This window comes from Phocoena sinus, chromosome 4, assembly GCF_008692025.1.
Source record: "Phocoena sinus isolate mPhoSin1 chromosome 4, mPhoSin1.pri, whole genome shotgun sequence".
NCBI classification, from domain to species: domain Eukaryota; kingdom Metazoa; phylum Chordata; class Mammalia; order Artiodactyla; family Phocoenidae; genus Phocoena; species Phocoena sinus.
The window spans coordinates 79,218,198-79,244,686 of NC_045766.1; the positions used below are offsets into that span (position 1 = coordinate 79,218,198).

A 26,489-nucleotide genomic window follows, 5' to 3' on the forward strand; every position below is an offset into this window, starting at 1 on the left:
CTATAGATAAGGCCCAGGAAGTTAACTGATAAGAGTGACTAGCTGAGTCAGTCACGGCGCCAGGAAGATCTCTGGTGTCTGGGAGCCAGGATTAGATTCAGTTCCCAACATAACGTTTACTACGTTGCATCACGATTTCCTATTTGCTATGTGTCTCAGTAGACTAACTTTGAGGTCAGAGACCGTTTATATTCATCTCTCTGTCCCCAGTACCTATCATGGCTGGCACATAGGTTGTCCAATAAAGAATTCAGATCCTCTGACTCTTGGCTCTGGCCGCAGGTTGCTGCCTATCCCATACAGGTGGAGGTGGGCACCGGGATAAAGTCCCAAGGCCTGAAAGCCCAAGGAAATGGCTGTCCAGTCTGTCTAGTGTACATGTGGAAAATCTAAATGCTTAAGATGACCCCAGAATCATTCTGCGATGAGGAGAACTTTGAATTGGAGGGTGGGAGTGTTGGGCAGTTATTACTGAAATCATTTATATACAACTCAAATGTCCCCCCACTACCTTACAGATACAGATGAGGTTATGTTAACAGGCAAATTTTGCGAACTCCATACCTGGCTTCTCATTTGGGTAACTAAGCTTCATTTGTAAGGTTCCCTTTGCCATCTGGTCGCTCAAGAAGTCCGCGGACCCTAGGCCCCGCCCACACTTTTGCTGCTATTCCATCTCAGCTCCTCAGACAAATACTCTGTCACCCTCCCACTCTCCCGCTGCTCCAAGCCCCTGGGGCTTACCTTCCTTTACCACTATGAAAGTACTCTCCCTGCTCTGTGGTCTGCCTTTTTGAAGGGTCTCAGAGCAACACTAAGCCAAAAGGTGTCACGTGGCTCACTCAGACCACTCTTTCACATTTAGCTGACTCCTCCCCAGAATGTGCATTTGCCACCACAGTAGAGGCATCAAGGGAAAATTTCAGTGTGGTCAGCACAGTGTGCCTGGAACCACCACTATTCTACCCTCAGACCTTTTGCTGATTTCTGCTCATAGAACCCAGTAGCTTTGCCCCCCATTATGAATTTTCTCCCAGGCGGCAGAAGGTTCCCTTTCCCTGCTAGGTTCACCAGGTACTGCCCTTGCTACATATATTACATTTTATTATATTATATATGACATAAACTGTTACCACAGGTAAAGAGAATGAATTCTGAGAACTCCAAGGACCACTTCATTTAACCATCCCTCAAAGTGTAACTCAGTTTTTACCTCCAGGAAGTTTCCATCTGCACCAGATAGAAATTTCTTCTCCCTCTAAACTTCAGATCCACATTGTCTTTATGAATAATTGGCCTTACGATTAAGGCCTCATATCACCTTAATTACCTTCTGCCTATGAAGCCTCTCATATTATTTTTACTTTATCATCTCACCTAGAGAGCTCCTTCATGCTAGGGAGCCTGTTGTAAACATTTTCTTATCTCCCACTGCTGTGCACAGTAAATGCTCAAGAAGTATCTGATAAATATTAAATGAGTGATTTGTAATTGTACCCCTTTGCTTCACCCACGTCTTACCTCGGGATGCAGTAGGATTACGTTAAGTGAAGGCATCTTTAGATGCATGAGAAGATGTCTTTTCAATGTATCTCTGTTGCTCTTGTTCATAGTCAGTACAGGGGTAAAGGGCAGGGAACTATCCTCTTCAGAACTGACCCAAAGGAGCCCATTAAATTTTTTTCTCTTGGGAATTTTGGGCTCAGAGACAGAGCCTGGCTGTCTCTGGAACTGCACACAGCAGCACTCTAGAAACTATCCAAACCCTTGTTGATATTCCTGAAACTGCTCTGCTTTCTACCCTTCCAACTACTCGGAGATGCCCTCATACCCTTCTAAAAAGTTCTTTTGCTTAAACCAGCTAGAGGTGGTTTCTTTTCTCTTCTGTTAGGAAAACCTGATGTAACAGCAGAATAAGGTGGCGCACTGACAACATCACACAGATGATACTCCCCAAATAAAGGAAAATCATTACTTGTGTTATCCAAGTATCCCACTTCACTCAAATAAATTCAATTATTTTCTTTCCTTGAAGAAAAGTGTGGCTTCTAGCTCTCTGAGGAAGAAATGGTAAGTTTGAGACCCAGATAGTATTAACAACAAACAACAACTTCGAAAGTTATGGAGATAAAAATTATTTTCAAAACCATACATTTTACATGTCATTACACACCATCTTCATACCATCTATGCAGAGGTAAACAAATAACTGTAAAATCTGAATAACATTTGCAGTACTTAAATACAAAGATGTTCTTATTAACTCTTCAAAAGGTAGGTGAGAATTTGCATTGATCCAATTCTTACAGTCTTGTCCAGTCCCCCTTGAAGTCAACGTCTGGGCAGTCTGTAAATAGGATTTAGTTAAGCCTGCTGTCCCCATCCATCCATCCATCCATCCATCCATCCATCCATCCATCCTTCCAGCATTCTTCTGTGCATCCTTCTGTGTGAGGCACTGTGCTGGAGAATGGAGAAATCAGGGTAAGTAAAACATGATTCTCACCCATGAAGAAGCTCACAGAACAGTAGGAGAAACAGTCAAATAACTACAGTGGAATGTGATATCATATAATACAGGCATGAGCAAAGTATTATGATAGCCTCTAACTGCCTAGAGGAATGAAAACAAGGATTCTGAAAGATGATGCTTGAGCTGGATCTTGAAGCAAAGCAGGAAACACTCCCAGGGAAATGCACCTTCAGCTCCTAATCCAAAGAACTGAAAATTTTGCTCCTAGTTTAGTGAGAAGAAAATTAAAACAGAATGATAATATCTACCAGGGCCTCCTATTGATTAGGCAAAACCACAGTACAACTCAGAAATCTGGACTGCTTAATGCCAGACTTATAGCACCTAAGAACACAGTCCCCATGAGTTATTATTATATTTTTTTTTGCGGTACGCGGGCCTCTCACTGCTGTGGCCTCTCCCGTTGCGGAGCACAGGCTCCGGAGGCGCAGGCTCAGCGGCCATGGCTCATGGGCCCAGCCGCTCTGCGGCACTTGGGATCTTCCTGGACCGGGTCACGAACCCACGTCCCCTGCATCGGCAGGCGCACTCCCAACCACTGCGCCACCAGGGAAGCCCCTCCCATGAGTTTTTAATACTCAAAAAAATCCAACTTTTAACACCTGCCTTATTCTATGCAATGATCTTACCAGCAGGTCCTTTACTAAGAAGGTCCATAGGCTTACAATTTTGTGAAAGGGAGTTTAAAAGGCCCAACACCTGTTTCACAAGTGGAATAAAGTCCCTGATTTTATATAACTGAATCTCATATTTACTAATTTTGAAACCAGTTAATACCGAACAGTTCTTAAAAAGCAAAGGCAGGGCTTCCCTGGTGGCGCAGTGGTTGAGAGTCCGCCTGCCGATGCAGGGGACACGGGTTCATGCCCCGGTCCGGGAAGATCCCACATGCTGCAGAGCGGCTGGGCCCGTAAGCCATGGCCACTGAGCCTGCGCGTCCAGAGGCGTACTCTGCAACAGGAGAGGCCACAACAGTGAGAGGCCCGCGTACCGCAAAAAAAAAGCAATGGCAAACAGTTGATTTCTCTGTGGAAAGTTTGGGCCTAAGGGACAAGGCTGGTTCTGTGTCATCAGACTGTATGGGTTTTTTTGTTTGTTTGTTTTATAAATTTATTTTATTGATTTATTTTTGGTTGCACTGGGTCTTCATTGCTGTGCACGGGCTTCCTCTATTGTGGCGAGCGGAGGCTACTCTTCCTTGTGGTGCGTGGGCTTCTCATTGTGGTGGCTTCTCTTGTTGCGGAGCACAGGCTCTAGGTGCGTGGGCTTCAGTAGCTGTGGCACACGGGCTCAGTAGTTGTGGTGCACGGGCTTAGTTACTCTGCAGCATGTGGGATCTTCCTGGACCAGGGCTTGAACCCGTGTCCCCTGCATTGTCAGGCGGATTCTTAACCACTGTGCCACCAGGGACAGACTATATGGGTTTTAATCTAAAATTTTTTCTTCATTTTCAACTATGTTAGGGAGAACAGCCTGAGATTAAACTACTATCCAAATGTCTTTTTCAAAAAGGGAAAAGGAAGCACTCCAACATGGATGTGCACTAAAACAAACATCTCCTATAAAAGTAAGTGCTAAAGTTGAATGCTCTAAACTCCCAACTTAACACCATTTCACACATGAAGACTCCTTGAGATCCCTGCAAGCATGGACTACCGCCAACTCAAGGAGGAAAAATATTAAGGGCATGTGAAGAATGAGGAAGAGATGCTGTTTTATGCACAGTTCCTCTAAAAAGTAAGGACCATCTCCTAAATTTATTAAGAGGTTTTTATGTCTTCTTTTTGAAAGAGGACATAAAGAAGGGTGTGAAGGTACAGAAAGGGAACTTGAAATCCAATTGCAAAAATTGCTCATGCAATTGGCCCCCTTCTACGTGGCTTTATAGAAATCTCCTGAGTACCAAAGAGTTTAGGCTTTTACAAAAGAGAGCTCCTACATCATGGCATGGCACACTACTGCTTCCTTAGACCTTTTAGGAAATAATCCCCAAGTATTTTTCACAAACCCTAAAGGGCTTTCTACATTAAAATATAGCGACAGAAATCAAGTGTAGAATAACTGCAGAACTGCGGTGATGAGTTGCACTAGTTCCAAAGGATTGACTTTCTACTCCAAACAATGAGACAAAGGGCATCATCCCATGGGCACAGTCAGTTCCAAAGTGAGGGACATACACATGTGGATGATCTGAGGCACAAGCTGTGATTGGTCCTAAGAAAATGAAAGGCAGAATTGGGTTCAAAACCCACATCTCATGATTTCTGGTCCTTATTCAGCCAAAGTGTTGAGCTGCTTCATATCTATATTAAACATATTTCGGATCTTTCTCGAAAGTTGCTCTTGGTGCAGCATGATAAGGAAAACCAGATATTTGGCTTGTTAATAGTATCCAAGGTATAGGTGTCACACTCACAGTGAGCTTCTCACCACAGGATGTCTGAGATCTGCTGCCATAGAGAGGACTATGGCTCAATGATGACTACTAGAGTTCAGTTTTCAGAATTTTGGGAATAATCTGATCATAGCCTTTCCTTATTGTTACATTATAGGACAGGAATTTAGAGTATTCAGTCAACAGGTTCTCCCAGTAACAGGTGATGTCATCCATCTGCAAGTGGTTCAGAATAAACTGGCTTCCCCTAGAGACAAGATTAACAAGAATAAAGCACACCATTGAATAATACTAGTAGCTTACACTTGAGCGTTTTTACCTGTGCCAAGCACTGTTCAGAGTACTTTATATAAATTAACTCTGATCTTCAGAACCAACTCTATAGCCATCATATCCACACACACGCATTTGGAAATAGACATGATTTTTTTTTTCTTAAAAACAAATACGTAAACAGCCAATCCTCAGAAACAGTACTTGAATGACTTCAAAGATTTCAGTCTAACTCTACAAAGTATGGGCTTGGGACATATGTGAATGTGTGTTTTCCCCCAAGACAGCTTTGATTCTGATCATCTCTGTATAATGAGGCTGAAATTCAGGTATCACCATGGTAACAGCATTCTTATGACATTAGCTCAGGCAAAATGGGGATGATAAAGTGGAAAAAGAAAAATGAACAGAACTTACCTTTCAGCAATTTCTTGAGCTACATCATCATTTGCTTTTACAAACTGCAACAGCTCCCTAAAATGGAAAGAATTATTAGGCTCTGAAATACAGACCAAGCTCATTAGTACTAAGTCAGAGAGATCATAGAGTGAGGTCCATAGTTAATCTCTAGCTATGTGGATGGTGAATTATTTCTTTTTTAAAGCAAAGATATCAGGTCCTCACAGGAACAAAATAACAACAACAACAGCAGCAACAAATATCTCACACACAGGCGGAAGACAATGTTGTAGTTCCGGAACATATTTGGAAAAATAGAGAAATGTTCAATGATACACGTCAAAAATCAATAGTAAAGAAAAAAATTTCCCTCGTTTCTTGCTCTGGCCCCCGGAAGAGGGCGCTGAGCTTACATTTCTGGCCCTTCTCCATTCCTCATCCGAGCCCCTCCCTCCATGAGAGGAAACTTGCCGCAGTTTCACTGAGGTCAATTTTCATGCTGTATCTGAAAGTCCTTTTGACAATATAACACAACTGAATACCCACATCTCTAGTCTTTGAGAGATTAGAGCTTTTTCACTGCATACTGTCTGAATGTTACATTTTAAATCAGCATTAGAGAACTTTTAAAAATTAAATCCCACTCAGCCTAGTTGGATAATAATGCAATACTATTTTGAGAACCAAATATGAAAAATAAAAAGTTTTCAATGGAAAAAGTCATCAGGAGTAAATGTCTTAAATGGCTGGGGACTTAGAGGCAGATTGCGGGAGTCATCGGAAACTCTGCTTGGGGGAGAGCTGCTTACTGAACATTGGAGAGATCTGTTTTGACTGGGATATAGTGAACCCACGGCTTCAGCTGTGGATAGAAGAATTCCAGCCACTCGTCACCAACATGGAAAACAAGTGAACCACACAGAAAGAGGTGTTTTAACCGGAAACTTGCAGCTACACCCCGAAAATTAAACAGATACCTGGAAAAGAAAGAGCAAAATATACTTGAAACTATATGCCTACTTCCACAGATATGACCTTTTTTTCTTACTCCCTCTTACCCTTCTTTCCTTTTATTACCCCCTCTCCTTTCCTTTTCCATTTTCAGTCTTCAAGGACACATCAGCATGTCCCTGTGAAGTTTCTATAAACTCCTTGTTGTTCCAGGGGTTAGAGGTTGTTCCTGGGAATATCAGGGTGAGGGGAAAAAAGGGATACTTTCTCCAGGGAGAGACTGATAGGGCCAGCAGCTGGGTGCTGGGTACAGCGGATACAAGGCTCAGATGGAAACAACACCTCACCCTTTGCTACAAGTTTTTCTAGGCCTAAAGTCTTGAACTCATCATGGCCTCCCAAAGCCTTGTTTTTCCCATAGGGTACCCTACCTGATCAAAGGCATGCCCCGTTCCCTATTCCCTCTTATGAAATCTGGAGAAGACAACCAGGCATACCTAATCAATCTTCAAAGAAATGCCCCCTGGAAAAAAGCTAACTTAGAAGGAAAAGAACATTTTCTTTTCAGCATCTCCTATGCATGTACCCCTGTCTCCAACCAGAGCTGCTTCTACCCTATAGTTCTCACTGTGCAGGATAATCAGCATTCATCTCTCTGAATCCCCCCCTGCCCTCCTCCTGACCTGGTTTTACATGTGCATATAATCCTTAATCCTGGCATTTAAGTATAATAGTTACATATGCTTTATTCATGTTGGACCGTAAACTGTTTTTAATAACCTAATAAATACTTGATCTAACTTCAGCTCTTGGCTGGGCGGGGTGTGGAGAGAAGGAATCCCATCCCTTTGATTACAAGCACGCAAGCTCTTTGGAAGCAGGGACCACACTTCATGTCTCCACGGTTCCCACAGAACCTAGTTCAGAGCCTTGTGCACAGCAGACTCTGAGAAAATGATAGCTAAGTGAATTCATGTGACTTTCACAAACCCCGCCTGGACCCTAGTATTAAAACTCTCACCCAAAGTGAAGCTATTCCAAAAGCAATAGGGAAACTAGGAGAGTCAGGAGTTCTGTAAGTCTTACTTGTATTTGCAGTGATCCACAAGATGGACATCCTTAGCAGCTGGCTTTCCCAAGGTATCCTTTCAGTGAAAAGGAAGTTATTAATACTAGGAGTAGGAGCATTTATTGAAGACCACTGTGCAGTAAGCATTGCTAAACATTTCATCAACATGACCTCATTTAAGTCTTATAATAAACAGACTCAGGAGGCATGATTATCCCACTTGATAGATGAAGCAGCCAAGGCTTTGAGAAGTTGGGAGACTTGCTCAGGGTCGCATGGCCCGAAGTAGAAGAGCTCGGGTTTCAACCTGGTTCTGTCTGATTTTACAGTTTAAGCTCCCTTGGAACCATGTGAATCCCCTGAACTCAGAGGTCATGGCCTGCAGCACATTTCACTCTGTGTAAATCATACTGCACAGGAGGTTACAAATGGTGGCTGGTGGGCTTAGAGGTGTAGCCCACACACAAATTTTGTTGAGCTCACAAAGTATTTAAAAATAAATATTCTAACCACTGCCAACATTTAGAGGTGGTAGGGTGTTTCTTACAAAAACCCAGATTTCCAACTTTTCTTGGGGAAAAAAAAGGGAAGATTTGGCAAAGAGAGCTCCTATTCCCCTGGGCAGCAATGACCGGATCTTCAGCACTCTCTCCTTCTCACTAGTGCAGCCCCTGGGGGTATCGGAGTTTGAGACCCCCATCTGTATTCCAGTCACATTAGCAGAGGGTAAACTCGATGAGGGGAACAAGTCTTGTTTGCTTTTGCAGCCTCCCATAGTAGATGCTGGGCTGAATGGATACCTTTTTCATATTGTTATTTTTTAACAAAGTTTCTTATACTGCATTTGCTCCTGTTTGAATTAAGCAGTCACATAATAAATACATGCAGCTTTACTTAGTATTTCTTAGTTTTTACTTAGTTTTTCTGACAAGAAGTTTAAACATTTTTCTCATATCATCCTCATATGGTATATGGAAATTTCAGATGAGGACATTTAGGGCTTAAGGTTCTTTGAATAAGGCAAGAAAGAGTTAAGAGGATAGAGATGGACTTCAAACCAAAGAAGCCAGTCATTGCTTTCACCTTAGAATGAAAGGTGAAAGGGAGTTTTAAACAAATGAAGATGCTTATATGTCATTTCCAAAGACTCTGATTCATTCTATTCATTTTTAAGTTCTCTAGTTGGATTGTATAGTCAGGGTTGAGAACCTCTGGTTTAAACCAGGGGTTGGCAAACATACAGACCACAGGCCAGATCCAGCCCACTGCTTATTTTTGTACACAACACATAAACTAAGATTCTTTTTACCTTGCAAATGGCTGGAAAAAAATCCAAAAGAGAATATTTTATGACACAGGAAAATTACATGAAATTCAAATTTCAGTGCCATAAATAAAGTTTCATTGGAACACAGCCATGCTCATTCGTTTACATATTGTCTACGGCTGATTTCACACTGCAATGGCAGAGCTGAGTAACTACAACCCAGACTCTAGAATCTGCAAAGCCTAAAACATTTACCATCTGGTCCTTTACACAAAAAGTTTGTGACCTACGTTTAAACCTTCAAAATTGTATAAAATACAAGTCATAATATGGGCCAGAAAAGCAATGTGAATTTGAAAAAGAATAATTTACATATATGCTAATTTTAGTCCATGGAACTTCCTCTATATTCATCCCAACACTGAGAGGAAACCTAATCTCAAATTCTCCCCAGGTGGCAACGTTCTTTGAGTGAGAATGTTCACTGCTGTAGTTCTAGTCAGATGATTGGTGATTACTTTCATAGATTTCCAGGCCTGGTTTTTGGTGTATTCTGCATCAACAAGTTTTGGACTTTTCCGAGATAGAAGAATGAGAGGATCTCGTTCTGGACTTGTCCTATAAAAGAAACACATGACATAAAACTATGTGTCCTACACCATAATACTGTTCTCAATCTCTGAAAGGGAAGCAGTAATCGGACCCAATGATAAAGACTGTACACACTGATGGACAATTCATTGGTTACTTTAATAGAAGAGGAGGGGGACACTAGATCCTACAGCAACTAGGAGGTCCTGGGCTGTTCTCCACTTTACCCTTCAGGGAAGGGGAGTATTTGGCCCTTCTTTGCTTGCATTCTAGTCTTTAGGATTATGTTGTTCTGGGCACTATAGCCATATCCCAGGGAATTATTTCCCTTTTAGAAGATTCATGTAACCTCTAATCACTGGTACTCATAGCTGTGTGACTAGGTAATCACCACTCACCAAAATAGCTACGTGACTTTTGTGGGGTGTGCTTTGTAAAATCCAGTATAATATTTAAATTAAAAAGAAAACTGAAAGGCTCAAACACCTGAAAACTGCATGTAGAAAAAGTCCTAGTTATGGTCCTAGTAGCAGACGGTCTTGACATTTGAGGGGTCATGGACCCCCTGAGAATCTGATGAGAACTGTGGACCCCCTCTCTAGAAAAATGCACATATCCCCGTATAATTTCAAGGAATCCCTAAAACTCCTGAAGTCCACACATGGATTCCAAGTTAAGAATCTGATCTGAAGATCTGAGAACCAGAGAGGTTGATAAGGAAGTGTAAGCAGTTGCTGTTGGGCTGAAGTCCACTGCGAGTGAAGAGAGGCTGTGACCTCGGACAAGGATGCTCTGAGAAAACTACAAAACTCTCTCCCTAAACATTCTCTTTTGTATTCATCTGTCTAACAGGTACTCATTCTGCATCTATGTGGTGGGTACTGTTCTTAGCACCAGGGATATGGAGCTGAACAACATGGACAGGGTCCTTCCCCAACCTTTTCTCTTTCCCTCTTCCTCCCTTCCTTCCCTGCTTCCCTCTCCATTTTCACCAGTCTCAGTCTGCGCTTCCACCACTATTTGGCAGCCACATGGTCTGATGAAAAAGGCAGTCAGAAGAGCTGGTGATGGTTCCCACTCTGCCATTAAGTGGCAGAGGGCCTGTGGGCACGATCATAAGCTACTCCTAGGAAACTGTAATCTCTCAGGCAAGAGGACAACTCATTGTTCTGTTCAGCATTATATATAGTCAAAGCCCATCACACTCCTGGCACTTTGTAAATATCTGTTGAATGACTGGACAGATGAACTTTACTTCTTGGAATTTCAGTTCAACTTAGAGTGATTTGGGCAAATAATTTGAGTTCTTCTCTAGTCTAAAATTCTGTGATTCTGTGTTTATTTCTTAGTTATCTTAGCTTTCTCTTTAAACTAGGGTTCCTCACACCCTCAAAATTACTTATATTTTGCACATTAACTGGAAAAATACTTTTGTAAAATGTCAGAAAGTATAATCACCTTGATCCTCGGAAATATGCTGTGGAATTTTTCTTTTTCCATGGCCACTGTGCTGCTGACCTAAAAATAGATTTCATTAGTTTCTATGTTTCTTCCTTAACTATATAAGGATGACTTTGAACCATTTCTGAAGATTAGTTGAGATCTTTACATTCTGAAATCAGTCTGATCCAGGCTACTCCAAAGAAAAAGCTCTAAATAACATTATGTTCCCTTTTGTTATTACTTCATTCCTATGGAGATGCTGGCAAGCAATATCTACAAATCTACGGCCTGGTAAATAAGTTAACAACATTGAAAGAAAAGTTTCCAAAACTAAGTGACATGTTTAGGGCTATTTAATTCAGTACAATGAGGATTTCTTCCCCACTTTAATTAGAGTCTATTGATAAAATTAACAGGCAAAGACAACTGCAGAAAATATCAGAAACTGAATTAAGGGCAAGGAAACAAATCACTTCCTGACTTCATGTTTTAGATGCATAGGAGTTACCATCAGATTTAGTCTGATTTTCCAAAGCACCTGGTATCCCCAGAACTGTACTTAGTGTTCCATAAAGACGAAGTCCCTGAAACTCAGGTCTCAGTACCCACTACCACAGCCAGCCTTCCTTGCTGAAACTGCTAGTCCACAGATGCATCATTCTTAACTTACTTTGTAGGAACCCTTCCCAGAAGTTTGTGTAGAGTCTTCCTCTGAAAAAGGAGGGGGTTGGACTGAACTGGAGTTAATGAGGGATTGGTGAGCTACTTGCTGTAATGGAGAGATTTAGAACATAAACTTTTCAGGTAGAGATACTTTTCAGATTCAGATAGTGTCCCATTTTCTCTCAGGTGAGACCACTGCTCTTATTTTCCTGGCTTATCTTCTAGTCCTTTCTTGCTGGATCATCTTTACCCGATTCTCCAGTCCAACTATTTCTCTGTCTCACATTCCCTCCCACCAAAATATAAACACTATAGCAATGGGTTTTTTTTGTTTTTTTATTTTTAATGAAAAAAATAGTGTATACTCATTATATAAAATTCTAATAGTAAAAAAAATTCATCTGGAATCTCCCCACCTACAGATAACTACTTTTAACAATTTAACGTTTCAGTGAAGAATTTCCTTCCAATCATCTCTCCACATCAGTGGTTCTCAGTTGGGGGTGATTTTGCCCCTCTACCCAAGGGGACATTTGGCCGTATATAAAGATATTTTTTGATTTTCACTACTAGGGGATTGCTACTGGCATTAGTGAGCAAAGGCCAGGGATACTGCTAAACAACCCACAAGGCACAGGACAGCCCCCTACAACAAAGAATGATGTAGCCCCAAACATCAAGAGTACCGAGATTGAAAAACCTTGCTCTATATAACAGAGATCATACCATGCATGTTGCTAGCTAACATTCTTATTAGGACATATTATAGATAATAATAAGAGCCAACACCTATATAGCACTTACCATGTTCCAGGCAGTGTTCTAAGTGCTATATAAATATAAACTCATTCTCATGACCTTACAAGGTAGGTTTCATTAACCCTACTTTATAGTTGAGGCCCTTGAGAGGTTAAGCAATTTGTCTAGAGTCACACAGCTAATAAGAGCCAGGGTTTGAACCCAGAGTCCCTGTTTTTAAGTCCTATGCTACCTTTACTTTCCATTCATGCACAGTATTCCATTTTATAACCATGTCGTAATTCACTTCATTCCTTACTGGTGGGCTTTCAGGTAGTTTTAAACTTTTTTCTTTAAGAAACAACACTGAAGTGAATATCCTTGTACACACATCTTTGCATGCTTGTCTAATTATCTTCTTAGGATAAATTCTTGAAGTAAAATTGCTGGGTCAAAGGATATAAACATTTTACATTTTCATGTATACTGCCAAACTACCCAACACAAAATGCATCAATTTATACTGAAAATTTGAGTATAAACTTCCTTGGTCCCTGGGGAAAGCCGCAGACACAGACTTGAACCAAGTATCATCTCTGTTTTCTCTCTCCCTCATTCTTCCTACCCACCTACCCACCCCTCAAATGACCCATGTTAGGACATTTGTCTCCCGGCAAGCACTAACAGTGGCCACCACAGCTTGGTGCTGCCCCAGCCCTCTTTTATAACCCCACCTCTCCGCTGACCATAGAGTGAATTCTTTAAATACACAGGGACACTGAATTCTTCCACAGAGTGAAAAGTAAGTCAATGGGGACAAACTCCCAAAAGTTTATAAAAATAGGAAAATGCCAGGCAGACATCAGTGTAGATAAGCAAGTAGATTACTAAAGTTTAAAGGTGAGAAATGAAATCATGGGGCTAGAGATTCTGAACGGAGGGCTCTGAAAAATAAAATTGCAATTCTATAATCATGAATAGATTCAACTGAAGAATAAAAGGGGAAGGTATCAAAAGAAAAACAAATTCACTTAAGATTAGATTTTAAAACATATGCTATCTCCCTAAAAATTGCTTATTAGTTTACAAGGGCGGTAACTACACAGTAGAGGAACCTGATATAACACCTTGACCAGGTGATCAAAATTAACATCTCTAACAAGAGGTGGATACACACAAAATCATTTATGTAAGTATCTGAGCCAGCAGTGCATAAACTGAATCTAATCATGAGGAAATAGACAAAACCAACCAACCTGAAGAGCATTCTATTAAAAATGTTCAGTGGCCTGTATTCTTCAAAATGTCAGAGTCACGAAAGAGAAAGACAGACTGAAGAGCTACTGCAGATTAAAGATTAAAGAGACATGAGGACTAAATACAACACATGATGCTGGATTGGCTCCTGTACTGGAGAGGGAATATGCCTTATGGGACATTATTGGGACAACTAAGTATTAAATTAATATTGTTTCCTCTAATTGACAATTGCAATGTGGTTATAAAAGAGAACACTCTTGCTCTTAGGAAATATGCACGAAAGTATTAAGGGGTACAGGGTCATAAGGTATGCAACATATTCTCAAATAGTCCAGAAAACAAGAAATTATGCATATATTACACATGCAGCCTACATGTCCATCAAAGGACACAATAAATTAAATTATTATCCGATGGAATACCATGCAACTGTTTAAAATAATGAGGTCATTTCATATGTACTGACATGAAAAGATTTCTAAGACACCAATAATCGGGGAAAAAGTTGCCTAAGTTGGACACACTTATAAATTTTTATGAGCATGTAAAGGTTTCATATTCAGAAAAAAATTGTTTTTAAAATGATTTTAAAAACAAAATAGATGTACAGCAGGTGGGAAAAGAGCTACAAAAAGAAGAGTGTGAAAAGGGTATTTGCAAGAACCTGAAAAAACAAAAAAAGGATTAGAAAACTAAAGTCAGGAATAACTTGGAGAAAAAAAGGTTTAAGACATTTTTATTTTTCCCTTTCTCAAAATTATGTTCAAAATGAAATGCTAAGTAAGAAATGATGGTCTCAATGTCTGGAGAACATAGGAAATATTAAGTAGTCAAGTGGAGAGAATAATGCACTTGGAAACCTAGACTTCAGGCCTAAATTGGTTCCTTGACCAAGTCACTTAACCTCTCTGAGCCTGAATTCCCTCATCCCTGAAATAAACAGCTGGACAAGAACAATTTCCAGGTCCAGTTCTATGAAGTATGAGACCAAGTTATCTTAAAAAATAACTTCCTAATTATACCTACTGAATAATAAACTTGTTTCTTTACCCAGTGGCTCTAGCTGCCACTGAGGACTGCGGCCTTATATGCTTCTCCAGAGAAGGGACTTTCTCTTCATCTCATTTAAATCTCCAGCCACACTTAGTACAGGTGATAGACATCTGTGGAAATGAAGTTGAATTAAACTACTGCTTTCCCTACATCTGAGAGAATACCTAGAAAGGTGTGTTTTTAGAAGTTTTCTCATTAGGTACCAATGTTGTTGGAATGATTCATGTAAAATGTAGCTAGGTAAGAAGTACCTACAGCTTGATGACCTGGACAATCTAAATTCTGAAATAATGGCGGGATACAGTCAACAGGCCAAGGCAGGTTTCAATCGTGAATTAGAGAGTATTTGGAATAAGCTTGTACTTGAGATATCTATGGGACATTTATACCCACACCATCCCTGCCTGAAGGACTTAGCTCTTAATTACAAAGTACATTTATGTGCTTCCAAGTAATTTTCTATCCTTCCCCACAGTATGGTCATTCATTTTTTCCTACTTATGAAAGTAACTCACTCTTATTTAGAGAAACTTAACAGTACAGAAAACTTTCAAGAAGAAGAGGCTTCTAGAATCCCTCCCACAGAAGCATTGCTGACACTTTAGGGTAGGTTCTTTTGCTCTTTTTCTATGGATATGTAAATATTTTTATACACATACAAAATTGCTTATGCTATAGTTTTTTGTCTTTCATTTTTAGCTTAAAAGTTAGTCCTTAAAAAAAAAAGTTAGTCCTTTTAAACAAAATTAATTGTTTATACTTTACTGTTTACTTCAAGACGACCCACAAAGAGGGATAAATAAAACCCCTCTAAAGGACTTACCTTACCAGGTCTTCTCTGAAGAGGTCCCACCGTCCAAGACCGGTAGGATATATTGGCCAAACAGCGGGTCCTCCTTCCCAAAATGTCCAAGCAGGATACATGATATCATGGTACTCTGATGTCTCCAACAGAAACAGAGAGGTTATTCTAAGTCAGTCTCAGAGCGGAAGAAGAAGCAGCAAACTGCATTCATGCCACGGGATCTGGAAAAGGCCTTGCCCCAGTGTTATATTGTCAAAGATATATTTTCCCTAGTCTTCAAAGTCTAGACTCTAGATGCTAAAAGGCAAAAATGACCATGGGTTAAAATATGTGGGCTGACTGAATCCCAGAATACAAAATCACACTAAAGGTCAACTTTTCCAGTTCCCCAAAGTTCTGTTTTTCTAGAGGACATACACTGTTGGAGTTTTTAGTTTAGGGAAATAATATACCCAATTCTGAATGATCACATAGCTGTCTCATCTTTTAACTGATATTACACTTGGAGTGTATACTATCTTACCAGTTCTTAGTTATTTCCTAGATAGGTCTTTTAGGAGCAAGAATTAGGAAACACAGTGCAATGGTTGAGAGTGTGGGCTCTTGAGAAAGATCATCTGACTCCACCTCTTTCCAACTCTAGGCAAGTTACTTAATCTTTCTATGCTTCAGTCTCCTTACCTTTATAACTGGATAAATAATAATATCAATAATATTATCTATCTAATAGGCTTGTTTTGAATATTAAATGAGTTAGTACATGTAAAAAACTTAGAACAGTGTCTGACACAAAGTAAATGCTCAGTAAGTGTTAGTATTACCTATTACTGTGGCACTGCTGAGCTCACATTGGTTGGTCAATAAATTGTGAGTTATTTTTTGGTTATTTTTCTTTTTTGATCAGGGTCAAAAGTAGTGATGGGCAGAATGCGGGGGGAGGGGTGTTATCCCACATCTTTTGAAAAAAGTTTGAAACCATTTGTTCCCTCTACACGGTTACCTCTCTTAAAATTCTGGTCACTGATAAGCCTCTAATTCTACTGTTTCTTCCATTGGAATTACATATGCAATATGCTGTTTGTCTTTCAAATATTTAAAAAATGGTACATGATTTATCAAGCACCTCAGGCATAACAGCTGCTCAAAAGAAACTGCACATTTATTATAAAGCTGACAGACTAAAATCCCTCCCTTGCAAACTAAGAGTCACTGGTTCAGAAAAAAAAAGGGAGGGGATTAAAGATGAAAGGAAAGTTAGTATACTGATGGTCATACTTATTATCCACAGAAAAAACAGATAAGTAATAAACACAAAGTCCTTACTGACTTACATGGGAGCCTCTATCTGTTCTTCTGAGAGGGCTTCATGAGAAATAACGGGACCAAGCACTTTTGAGAAATGAGGCTAAAGCATGGGAAATGCAACACAAATGTGGCCTCAGCCCACTTGCAACACAGGAAATAAACAAGTCTAGAGAGAAAGTAAACTGTGATAAAGAAAAAGTGGGGATAAAAAGTTCCTCTGCTTTGGAGACACCAAATCAGAAATGGAGTTATTTTCTCAAAGTTCAGAGGGTTTTCTTAAACCCACTCTTCTCCCATAGAATCTCCCATCCACTCTCTTCTAGCCTCCCCCCATCCCTGCCCCCAAATGCTTTCATATTTAGTCTCTAGGGAATGAAGGCCCATTCCTGCTAATACACCATTTACAAGAACCTGAGCACTAAGATATTCACTGTCCCAAGTTCTCCAAGCCCACAAGTGTGTCCTAGTACTCCTATCTCTCCATAACTAGACCCAAAGATCACCCCCTCACATATCCCTCTCGGGTATCGCAGGCATATCCCCTCACTGCATTGCTTGGGTGCAAACTGTGTGAAGTTATCTAGCACCTTCAGTCTCACTGTTAGCCAGGCTGGGACCCTGGGATACAGTGGCCGGACAGACGATACCTAATACTATGGTTGATACATACAATGTAGAAGCTCAACAAATCTTTTCTTTGAATGCAGGTTTTCCCTAACTTCAAGCCCATGAGTTTTCTTGGGCCACTCTCTCCCATGCTCTGTAGGATCTCTGAATCCCACCTCCAATGTCCTAGAGGTTCCTTAGGCCTCTCTCATTCCCTACCCTCCATCCCTAGCCCTATAAACACAAGCAACCTTACTCACATCACTTATGGGTCCTCAACCCCATCTCCTCAGTCTTATCGTTCAATGACTGTGAAGCTAACAGGGACACAGACCCACTTTTGGACCTCAGGCCTCATCCTCACCGTCATCCATCAGACTCTGCCACAGTTATCTCCTGCTTATATGCTAGAGGACCACCCTCCACCCCCTCATATGGCTCTTCCTATACTTACCTTACTGAAGGAGAAGACTGGAATGGCAGGCTCCATCCATTTAGGAACCTGAGGATAGTCTCGTACATTGATCACCATCTCCATGTCAGGGAGGCGCCCAATAACTTCCAAAATAAAGTGTTCAACACCACTACACCTGTCAACCAGAAATACCACAACTTCACCAGAGCAGTGCCTGCTCTCGGACAAGGCAGGGTCCCGCTTACACTTTCAAAGTAAGACAAGCCAGTGTCCAGATAATCAGCCTCCTGCAAAGTGTCCTGAAAGGATTACTCCACTCTTCCATATGGTGCCAGTTACCTTTTCTGGCTAAGCTGCTCCAGCTTACAATACTTAATAAAATTTTCCGACTAGGTCATCCTACGTTTGAAGGGAGTGTTATTGCTACTCCCACCATTTCCTCTCCTCTTTTCATTCCCAGCATTTCTTTATGTCTCCTACACAGAACAGTTTAATTAGTAAGCAAGATACAAATTTTGATAGGAACCGGAAAAGCTGATTTTCTAATTGTGTCCCTTGGGCTTTGCATCTCACAAAGACATTATCTTTATTTCCACCATAACTAAGTCTCATAGTTTATGAGGAAGGATAGGAAACCTTTCATTACCTTCAAACTGAATACAGAACACTATTAAAATCAGTTTTGCAAGCCAGAAAGAGTGCCATGTATATAATCACAAAGACTGTAATATTGCTTTCAGAATAGACTTCCTGGGAATTCTCAGAGGATTTCTGGAAAAAAAGTGAGTATACACTGACAGCTAACTTTTCTTCCCCATCCTTTGAGGTCCTGACCAGCACTATACTGGGGGGCAACATTCCAAGGCCTAACCAAAATTTTCTGGCAGCATGAAAATGACTGATTTAAAATATTGATTTATACACAGGGTGATAACTACAAAAAATATCAATAGTTCATAAACATAAGAAAAGATGGTCAACTGTACTACTATAAGGAAATGCCCCCAAAGCCAAACTTATAAAAACAGAGAAAGTGCTTAACAGAGGCTGGGGAATAGAGGGAAAGGACAGACGTTGTTTAAGGGTACAAACTTACAATAAGCAGTAAATAAGCCCTAGAGATCTAATACACAGTGTACTGAGTATAGACAACCAAATGGTATTATAATTACCAAACTTGCTAAGAGACTAGAACTTAATCATTCCCACTACTATAAAAGAGAATAATTATGTAAGGTGATAGAGGTGCTAATTATCACTACAATAGCAATCATATGAAAATAAATGTATCAGATTAACATGTTGTACATCTTAAATTTACACAATGTTATATGTCAAGTATATTTCAATAAAAAAATTAAGTATCACCATGACAAAAGAAAAAATCTAGTGAAGCTAGATGCCAGTTTTCATCAATCAGATTGTCAAAGATCAAAGAGTCTGATAATACATAGTGAAAGTGTGAGGTCTATTCTGAGCACATGATACAAGGCTGGTGAAAGTGTAAACAGGCACAACCTCTTTGGAGGATATTTGGTTCTATTTATCAAGATTTTAAAAACACATTAATTGGCCAATTAATTTTACTTTTAGGAGTTTAGCCTGCAGATGTATTTACATGAGTGTTCAAAGGTCTAATTTCAAGGATGTTTACTGCATCATTGTTTACATTAGTCAAAAATGAAAGGGGAGGGGCTTCCCTGGTGGTGCAGTGGTTGAGAGTCTGCCTGCCGATGCAGGGGACACGGGTTCGTGCCCCGGTCCGGGAAGATCCCACATGCTGCGGAGCGGCTAGGCCCGTGAGCCATGACCACTGAGCCTGTGCGTCTGGAGCCTGTGCTCCGCAACGGGAGAGGCCACAGCAGTGAGAGGCCCGCGTACCGCAAAAAAAAAAAAAAAAAAAATGAAAGGGGAGGACCTCCCTGGTGGTGCAGCAGTTAAGAATCCACCTGCCAATGCAGGGGACACCGGTTCAAGCCCTGGTCCGGGAAGATCCCACATGCCCGTGGAGTAACTAAGCCCGTGCACCATGACTACTGAGCCTGCGCTCTAGAGCCCATGAGCCACAACTACTGAGCCTGCACACCTCAACTACCAAGCCCAAGCACCACAACTACTGAAGCTCACGTGCTCTAGGGCCCGCGTGTCGCAACCACTGAGCCTGTGTGCTGCAACTACTGAAGCCTGTGCACCTAGAGCCTGTGTTCTGCAACAAGAGAAGCCACTGCAGTGAGAAGCCCATGCACCGCAATGAAAAGTAGCCCCCGCTCACTCCAACTAGAGGAAGCCCGTGCACAGCAATGAAGACCCAACACAGCCAAAAAAAAATTAAAGGGGAGTGGTGGGGAAAAATTTAAGTGGCCATTGATAGAGGACTCAATACAGAAATCCATACAATGGGTTTTTATGCAGCTATGAAAGAGTTCTCCATGTACTCCTATGGAAAAATTTCAAAATCTACTGTTACAAGGAAAGGAAAAGTAAGTTGCAGAACAGAAGATATAGCATGTTCTAGTTTGTTGATGAATCTAGATAATTGTATATGCAGAGATTATTTCTGGCAGGCTGTAAAAGAAACTGGTAATTGTAGTTGTCTCTTGAGAGAAGGACTCAGGGACTAGTGGTCTGGTGGAGGGGGGTGTACGGTGGTAGAGAAACCTCCTTTTCACTGTACATACTTTTGAGTTATCCAAATATTTTACCATGTGCATGTAACACTCCTTTTTTTTCTTTTCTTTTGAACACTTTACTGGAAATACGAGCAGATGCAATAAAGCAAGAAGAATATTAAAGATATATAATAGGAAGAGAAAATTTTAAACTGACTTTATTTGTAGATCCATGATCATCTATGTAGAAAATTTTAAGTAATCTAGCCAAAACCTATTACAGCCAGTAAATGAATTTAGAAATGTAGCATATTTTATATACTAACAATGGCCACATAGAAAATGAAATTAATAAAGTACTATTTACAATAACATCAAAAATATGTAATACCCTGTGATTCTTTTGACAAGAGACATTCAAGACCTACATACTAAAATCTACGGAACAATGGAGAGAGTAATTAAAGATGTAAGTAAATGGAAAGATACACCCTATTCATATATCCAAAGACCCAATATTAATTTTTTTACTGAAGTATAGTTGATTTACAATGCTGTGCCAATCTCTACTGTGCAGCAGCAAAGTGACTCAGTTACGCACATATATAAACTCTTATTTTATATTCATTTCCATTATGGTTCATCACAGGATATTGAATAGAGTTCCCTGTGCTATACAGTAGGACCTTGTTGTTTATCCATGTAACACTCCTTTGATACTGAAAAAAATTACTCGTTAAAAAGTTTTTTTAAAAATGTATTACTGCAGTACATTTACATGTAACAGCTGAAACATTTATTTTCTTTCCCATTCAGCTTTTAAAATAGCACTCTCTCACATACGGTACAATTCTATTTATATAAAACTCTAGGAAATAATCTATAATGAGAGAAAGCAGATCAGTGGATGCTTGAGGATGGGGGTGGGAGGAAGGCATGGCGGGGAAAGGGGGAGAGAGAGACTGCAGAGAGGCACAAGGCAACTTTTGGTAGTGACAGATATGTTATTTTGGTTATATATATACTTATCAAATTGTACACTTTAAATATGTGCAGTTTATGTCAACCATACTTCACTAAAGCTATTATTTAAATAATACTATTATTCTCTACCTTTGAAATGATGTGACTCCCGTATTTCTTTTTGTTTATTTCTGGTTTTTTGTGGGGTTTTTTTTGCCACGCCACATGGCTGGCGGGATCTCAGTTCCCCGACCAGGAATTGAACCCAGGCCCTGGCAGTGAAAGCCCAGAATCCTAACCACTAGGCCACCAGGGAACTACCTCCGGTGTTAATTAGATGGTGCTCCAGTTCCTCAGCAAAATCTCTCAGCTCATCCTCGAAAGGCTGAGTTTACATTTTCTTTTGTTCAGAACTGAATACTTTAAATGTCATAGATATTTCTCAAACTGGGTGAAGTAAAAGTATCTAGACCTAGAAAGATACTTCTTTTGGCCAGATGAGAGTCTGAGATATTACACAACTGTGTCCATTTCATTAAGGACACTGGTTCTGAATATTTCGTTTTATTTCTCTTTTGTTTAACTCTATTTTCCTTAGTTGTATATGTATTAATAGTTGGAATAGGGAACTTTCAACACATTAGGACCTTTCATTGTCAGTGAAAGGTCCTGTGCTCTCTTAATATTTCTAAGAGCTCATGATTCTGACCAAAAAGCTCTGGGGTCTGGAATAAGAGCCATGTGCCTTTCAGACACTTTGAGAGCGCTACTTAATTTGATCTGGAGACTGTTCAGCTAACTATTAAACAGTGGAAAAGCTTTTAAAGTCCAACAATGTCTATATTCATATTTTCTTTCTCATTTGTAGAAATTACAAATTCCTCTATGCTCATAATTTGTAGTTAAAGTCTCTATTATTGTTCCAAGTAATGAAACAAATGTCTATTTAAAATACCTCAGTGATTTTCCCCACTACCACCTTATTTGCCCCTGACACTTGATAACCAAAATTGTGATTACCTCAGAGTGTGGGATATTAAATGATCTTTATTTTGTTGTTATTGTTCTTGTTTTTACATATTTTACATTACAATGAAAGTATACTAATTCATAATAAAGTTGTTATTACGGACAAATAATATAAATCCTTATGACCAAATGGATGCATGTTTTTTACAATACTGCTTATTTATTTTACTTGTAATGATATAACATCATTTAGAAAAAAGATCTTAGTAAGGGAATATCCTGCCTTCTGGGTTTTGTACTTTGTAATTTTATAAAGAGTAGAGGTTTTGTTTTGTTTTTCTAAAAGACTCCTGGGAATTCCCTGGTGGTCCAGTGGTTAGGACTCTGTGCTCTCACTGCCGAGGCCCCGGGTTTGATCCCTGGTCAGCCGAGTGGCAGGGCCGGGGTGGGGGGTGGGGCGGGGAAAAAAGGACTCCTAAGAGGAAGGTTTATCACTTGTTGTACATAATGCTGCCTAAGGCCAACTTCCAGGCTCAGTCTGTGACCCTCCCTGCTCCCCGCCAGCTCTCAGCCCACTGATATGTAACATCAGCTCTCACACCTGAAGTCCTGGCCAGTGGAGCCTACGTAATCTGCAGCACCCATTATTTCTCTTGCTTTTCCACCATCTTCCTTTGAATACTTGGTATCTAGAATAGTAGTTGGCACCTGACAGTCAGTCAACGCTTCTCCTCCTCCTTCAGCCCAGCTCACTCATGCTAGGTCTCATCAGCCTGTGTCCTGCAGCTACTATATCTGAGGAAGGAGAAAGGGCAGAGTCACAGCCAGTACAATCAGTGATGTGCCTCAGCCTTACAAAGAGAGAGGAGACAGGCTTTGATATAGGAGATAGGAGAAGAGAGGTTGGCAAGAAAAATTCCCGGGCAAGCAGAAGAGTTTGTCACTATTTTGTAGTCCTTCTGAAATGTGAGGAAGGGTTTACCTGTAAGTCCCTTTCATTGGACTCTATAAGAGTAGTATCAAGTAAGCCCTTATGCAATAAGATCAGAAGATATATGTACCTCATAGCTCTTACCTTGAGGGGAACATGCAGTCATTTTCTCGGTATAATCTGTTCTTAATGATCTGATAGTGGGTCCCTAGCTTCCGTCTGACTACCTCCGCCATCATCTTCCTGGAGATACCTCCTCGGAAAGCGGTCAGATCCTCTTCTATGACACTGGGAAAGAATGGGAATCATCAAGGAAGGCAGGCCAAGAGAATAATACCATTCCACCTACTTCCTATCTGTGGGTCTAGGCTTAGTATTAGAGAACACGTAAGCTTTGGGAAAGAATAGAGGGCAGGAATGCTTTCCTGGAAGCACCTTAGGCGATCTAAAATATCAACAACAACAAAGCCACAAAAAAGAAAAAGCAAGTCAATATCTCTTCTACCTCCCTCCATCTGGATTGCCCCTCCTTGGCCTGATGTATATTCCTCCTTCACTGCTCATGCCACACCTACGTCCTCCCAGTCACTGCAGTCCCACTGACCTCCCCTTCTTTGAATCTCACAGAAGGTATGGTTTATGCCTTACAGCCTGACACTGTTTGAGTCCCATGTTCTAGTCTGTTTGGCCCCCACCACCCTGCATACTCTAGCAGTACGTATGACTGACAGGAGTAACCAGAAATTACACTATTTTTAATCCCTTTTAAAGTTCAGTACGTAGCAAGTTTTCAGTAAGTATCACACACATCAGGTGAATTTTTTGAGGAATCACAGAATAACATAATGAGGAGTTAAAGGACCCTGTTATTTAGCTGATGAGGAATCTGAAATCTAGACAAGTGAAGTGTCTCGGATCTGGGACTTGGATCTGGGACTAGAACCCAAGGCTGATTTCAAAGTAATCTTTCTACCATAACACACTCCAGCCCTAATTTGCATACATTAAAGATAACCAACAAGAAACTTATGATTCGATTCATTTAAATATATGTTCATTCCTTCAACAGTATTTATTGAGTACTTACTGAGAGACAGCACCAGGAATATGACAGTGAATATAAGACATAGGTCTTGACCTCAAGAAGCTTTCAGTCCAGGGGAGAAAGCAGACAAGTACATATACTAATTCCCACAAGGAGTTAACAGGCACCTGGGCCTCTCCTCTCCCAGGGTATTTTTATCCCCCAGAAATATAAGAAAACCACCGCAAGGACCCTGTCTGCTCTCAAAACATGCTTGGCTCTCTGACCACTGCAACCAAGGTCTCTTGGGGATTTTAGGGAATTTCCTCTTGACAAGATCTAAATTCTTAAAGACACGTCAAAGAAAAGAACTCACCCATGGTAGCAGCTGCAGTTTTGACTTGAACATGGCTCATAAATCTCCAAAGCCCTGTTAATTTGGTCAATAAATACTTTCCATTTTGAACCTTCAAAAAGTGAAGTAACAAAGTTAACAAAATACTCCTGAGCACTCTTATTGACTAGCAGCAAGCAGGCAGAACCAACAGAAGGTCAAAACTTTTAGACACCCTCTTCTCATCCCACTGGTGGAAATGAACCTCCAGGAAGGATTCATTCTACAGTTCTCCTGCACTCAGGTCAAGTCTGCCCCTTTACTCGGGCTGCCAGGTATCCAAGAAATGGGAAAAATTCCACGCTTAATGCCTGACACTCAGAAGGTTATGGATAAACTGGTAACACGGATTCTCAACTTTTACTAATCAAACTGAGCTCCACAAAGAGGATCGATTAAAAGCCCCAGGCATTATTAACCTTCCCTTCATCTCTTCTGGCAATGGACTAAGAACACTACACACACACACACACACACACACACACACACACACACACACACACACACACACACACGAATTATCCCCCAGTGTGTTAGGGAAGTGCGGGGTAGCCGAGCGTGGGCCATACCCGCTGTGGGTAAACAGGGGCATGGCCCTCCCCTCTCCTCTATCACTCAATTCCGGAGGATGGGTTACTCTCCAGGGTCCTGGGCAGGAGAAGCACTGCCAGACACCTAAACGCACTCTCTGCTCCAAGGTGCCCCCGTGCCCCCTGCCCAGCTCTGCCCCGCAGCGCCCACAGCACGAGCGTAGCGCCGGCCGCAACGGGGAGCGAGGGGCGCGGGAGAGCGCCTCGGGACCGGACCAGACTCCGAGCCCCAGCAGTGGGCTCGGCCCTGTCCGGAGCCCACCTGACTCCTTCTGGCAGCCCGGCACCGGGTGCAGGAGTAGCAACAGCAGCCACAACCGAAGCTGGGAGCGCACCCACCGCTCCATCGCCAGCCCTCCCACTGCCGGGTCCAGGCTGCAGCGCAAGCGGGCGGAAGCGCAGCCCCGCACAAAGATGGCCGTGGAGCCGCACCACGTGGGCGGAGGGCCGACCCGCCGTGAGACTGCTGCGCTCAGCTCTGCCTCCGGATCCTGGTCCCGAGCCCGGCCAGCCGCAAAGGGTCCCTGGGAAGGCGGCGCGGGGAAGCTGGGCACCCACCGCGCAGCTAACCACAGTTCGGTGCGGGCTGGCTGTAGCTGACCTGCTCGTTTGTTTAGAGCCGAGCTATCCACATATCCACATATATAGCTCTCTCTCTCCCTCTGTCTCGCGCGCGCTCTCAGGTGAAATCGGATCTCAGGAGAGAATGAATAAATGGCATCCCCAGGGAAAAATATGTGTAATATTTGTCTCTTACATCCTATAACATCTTGAAAACATCTTATTCTCTGCAGCCAGAAAACTGAAGGCCAGAGAGGATGTTTTTCGCCCACAGATTCACAGTTACGGGCACAACCCAGGCTAGTAGTTCTTTCACAACCTCGAACTGCTTCTTACTAAATAGCATAGATTTGTTGAGCACCTGAATGTGTACAGTACTGTTAGACCCCAAAGGGTTGCAGATAGTATATAGCACACATCTCTTTGTAATAGCAGTTTATAACAGTTGGGGTGATCAGGGAAAAAAACAGTGGTCAACATTTTGCTGTTCAGTATAGGTATACAGCTATATATGTTATATAAAGGAAAGTGTAAATGAAACGGCTTATTCGTTCTTGCAGTCTTGTCTTTAAACCCCAAGCTCTCTGTGAAGATTTTCTTGGGATTGACACCACAACCCACAGAGCTTAGTACCGTGTCTTGCATGCTGTCTCTGGACTTTGGGCATACTTTTTAAAAAAAA

General features: G+C 41.3%; 1 protein-coding gene across 3 annotated transcripts; it reads right to left on the reverse strand.

The window, feature by feature from the left end:
* Nucleotides 1-2,111: 2,111 nt before the first annotated feature.
* POGLUT1 (protein O-glucosyltransferase 1) lies at nucleotides 2,112-25,730 on the reverse strand. 3 transcript variants are annotated; one of them, XM_032631069.1, is made up of 12 exons: nucleotides 25,509-25,730; nucleotides 24,639-24,729; nucleotides 23,383-23,526; nucleotides 17,806-17,941; nucleotides 15,459-15,580; nucleotides 10,937-10,996; nucleotides 9,406-9,505; nucleotides 7,638-7,696; nucleotides 6,410-6,577; nucleotides 5,619-5,675; nucleotides 4,950-5,175; nucleotides 2,112-2,463 (listed from the first exon to the last, which is right to left on the reverse strand). In XM_032631069.1, the coding sequence occupies exons 1-11, from the start codon at nucleotides 25,591-25,593 to the stop codon at nucleotides 5,019-5,021; spliced, it is 1,179 nt and encodes a 392-aa protein (XP_032486960.1). In that variant the 5' UTR covers nucleotides 25,594-25,730; the 3' UTR covers nucleotides 2,112-2,463; nucleotides 4,950-5,018. The 3 variants fall into 3 exon arrangements, with proteins under 3 accessions (XP_032486960.1, XP_032486961.1, XP_032486959.1); XM_032631070.1 differs by lacking the exon at nucleotides 4,950-5,175 and having other exon boundaries at nucleotides 2,115-2,463; nucleotides 25,509-25,650; XM_032631068.1 differs by lacking the exon at nucleotides 2,112-2,463 and having other exon boundaries at nucleotides 4,315-5,175; nucleotides 25,509-25,661.
* Between the last annotated feature and the right edge of the window lie 759 nt (nucleotides 25,731-26,489).

Coding starts and splice junctions, on each gene's coding strand:
- POGLUT1 (XM_032631069.1), bottom strand. CDS start 25,593: ATGGAGCGGTGGGTGCGCTCCCAGCTTCGGTTGTGGCTGCTGTTGCTA. Junction 15,581..17,805: donor CAGTCTTCTCCTTCAGTAAG/GTAAGTATAGGA, acceptor TTTCTGTTGGAG/ACATCAGAGTACCATGATAT. Junction 10,997..15,458: donor TTCAGAGAAGACCTGGTAAG/GTAAGTCCTTTA, acceptor ATCTATTTTTAG/GTCAGCAGCACAGTGGCCAT.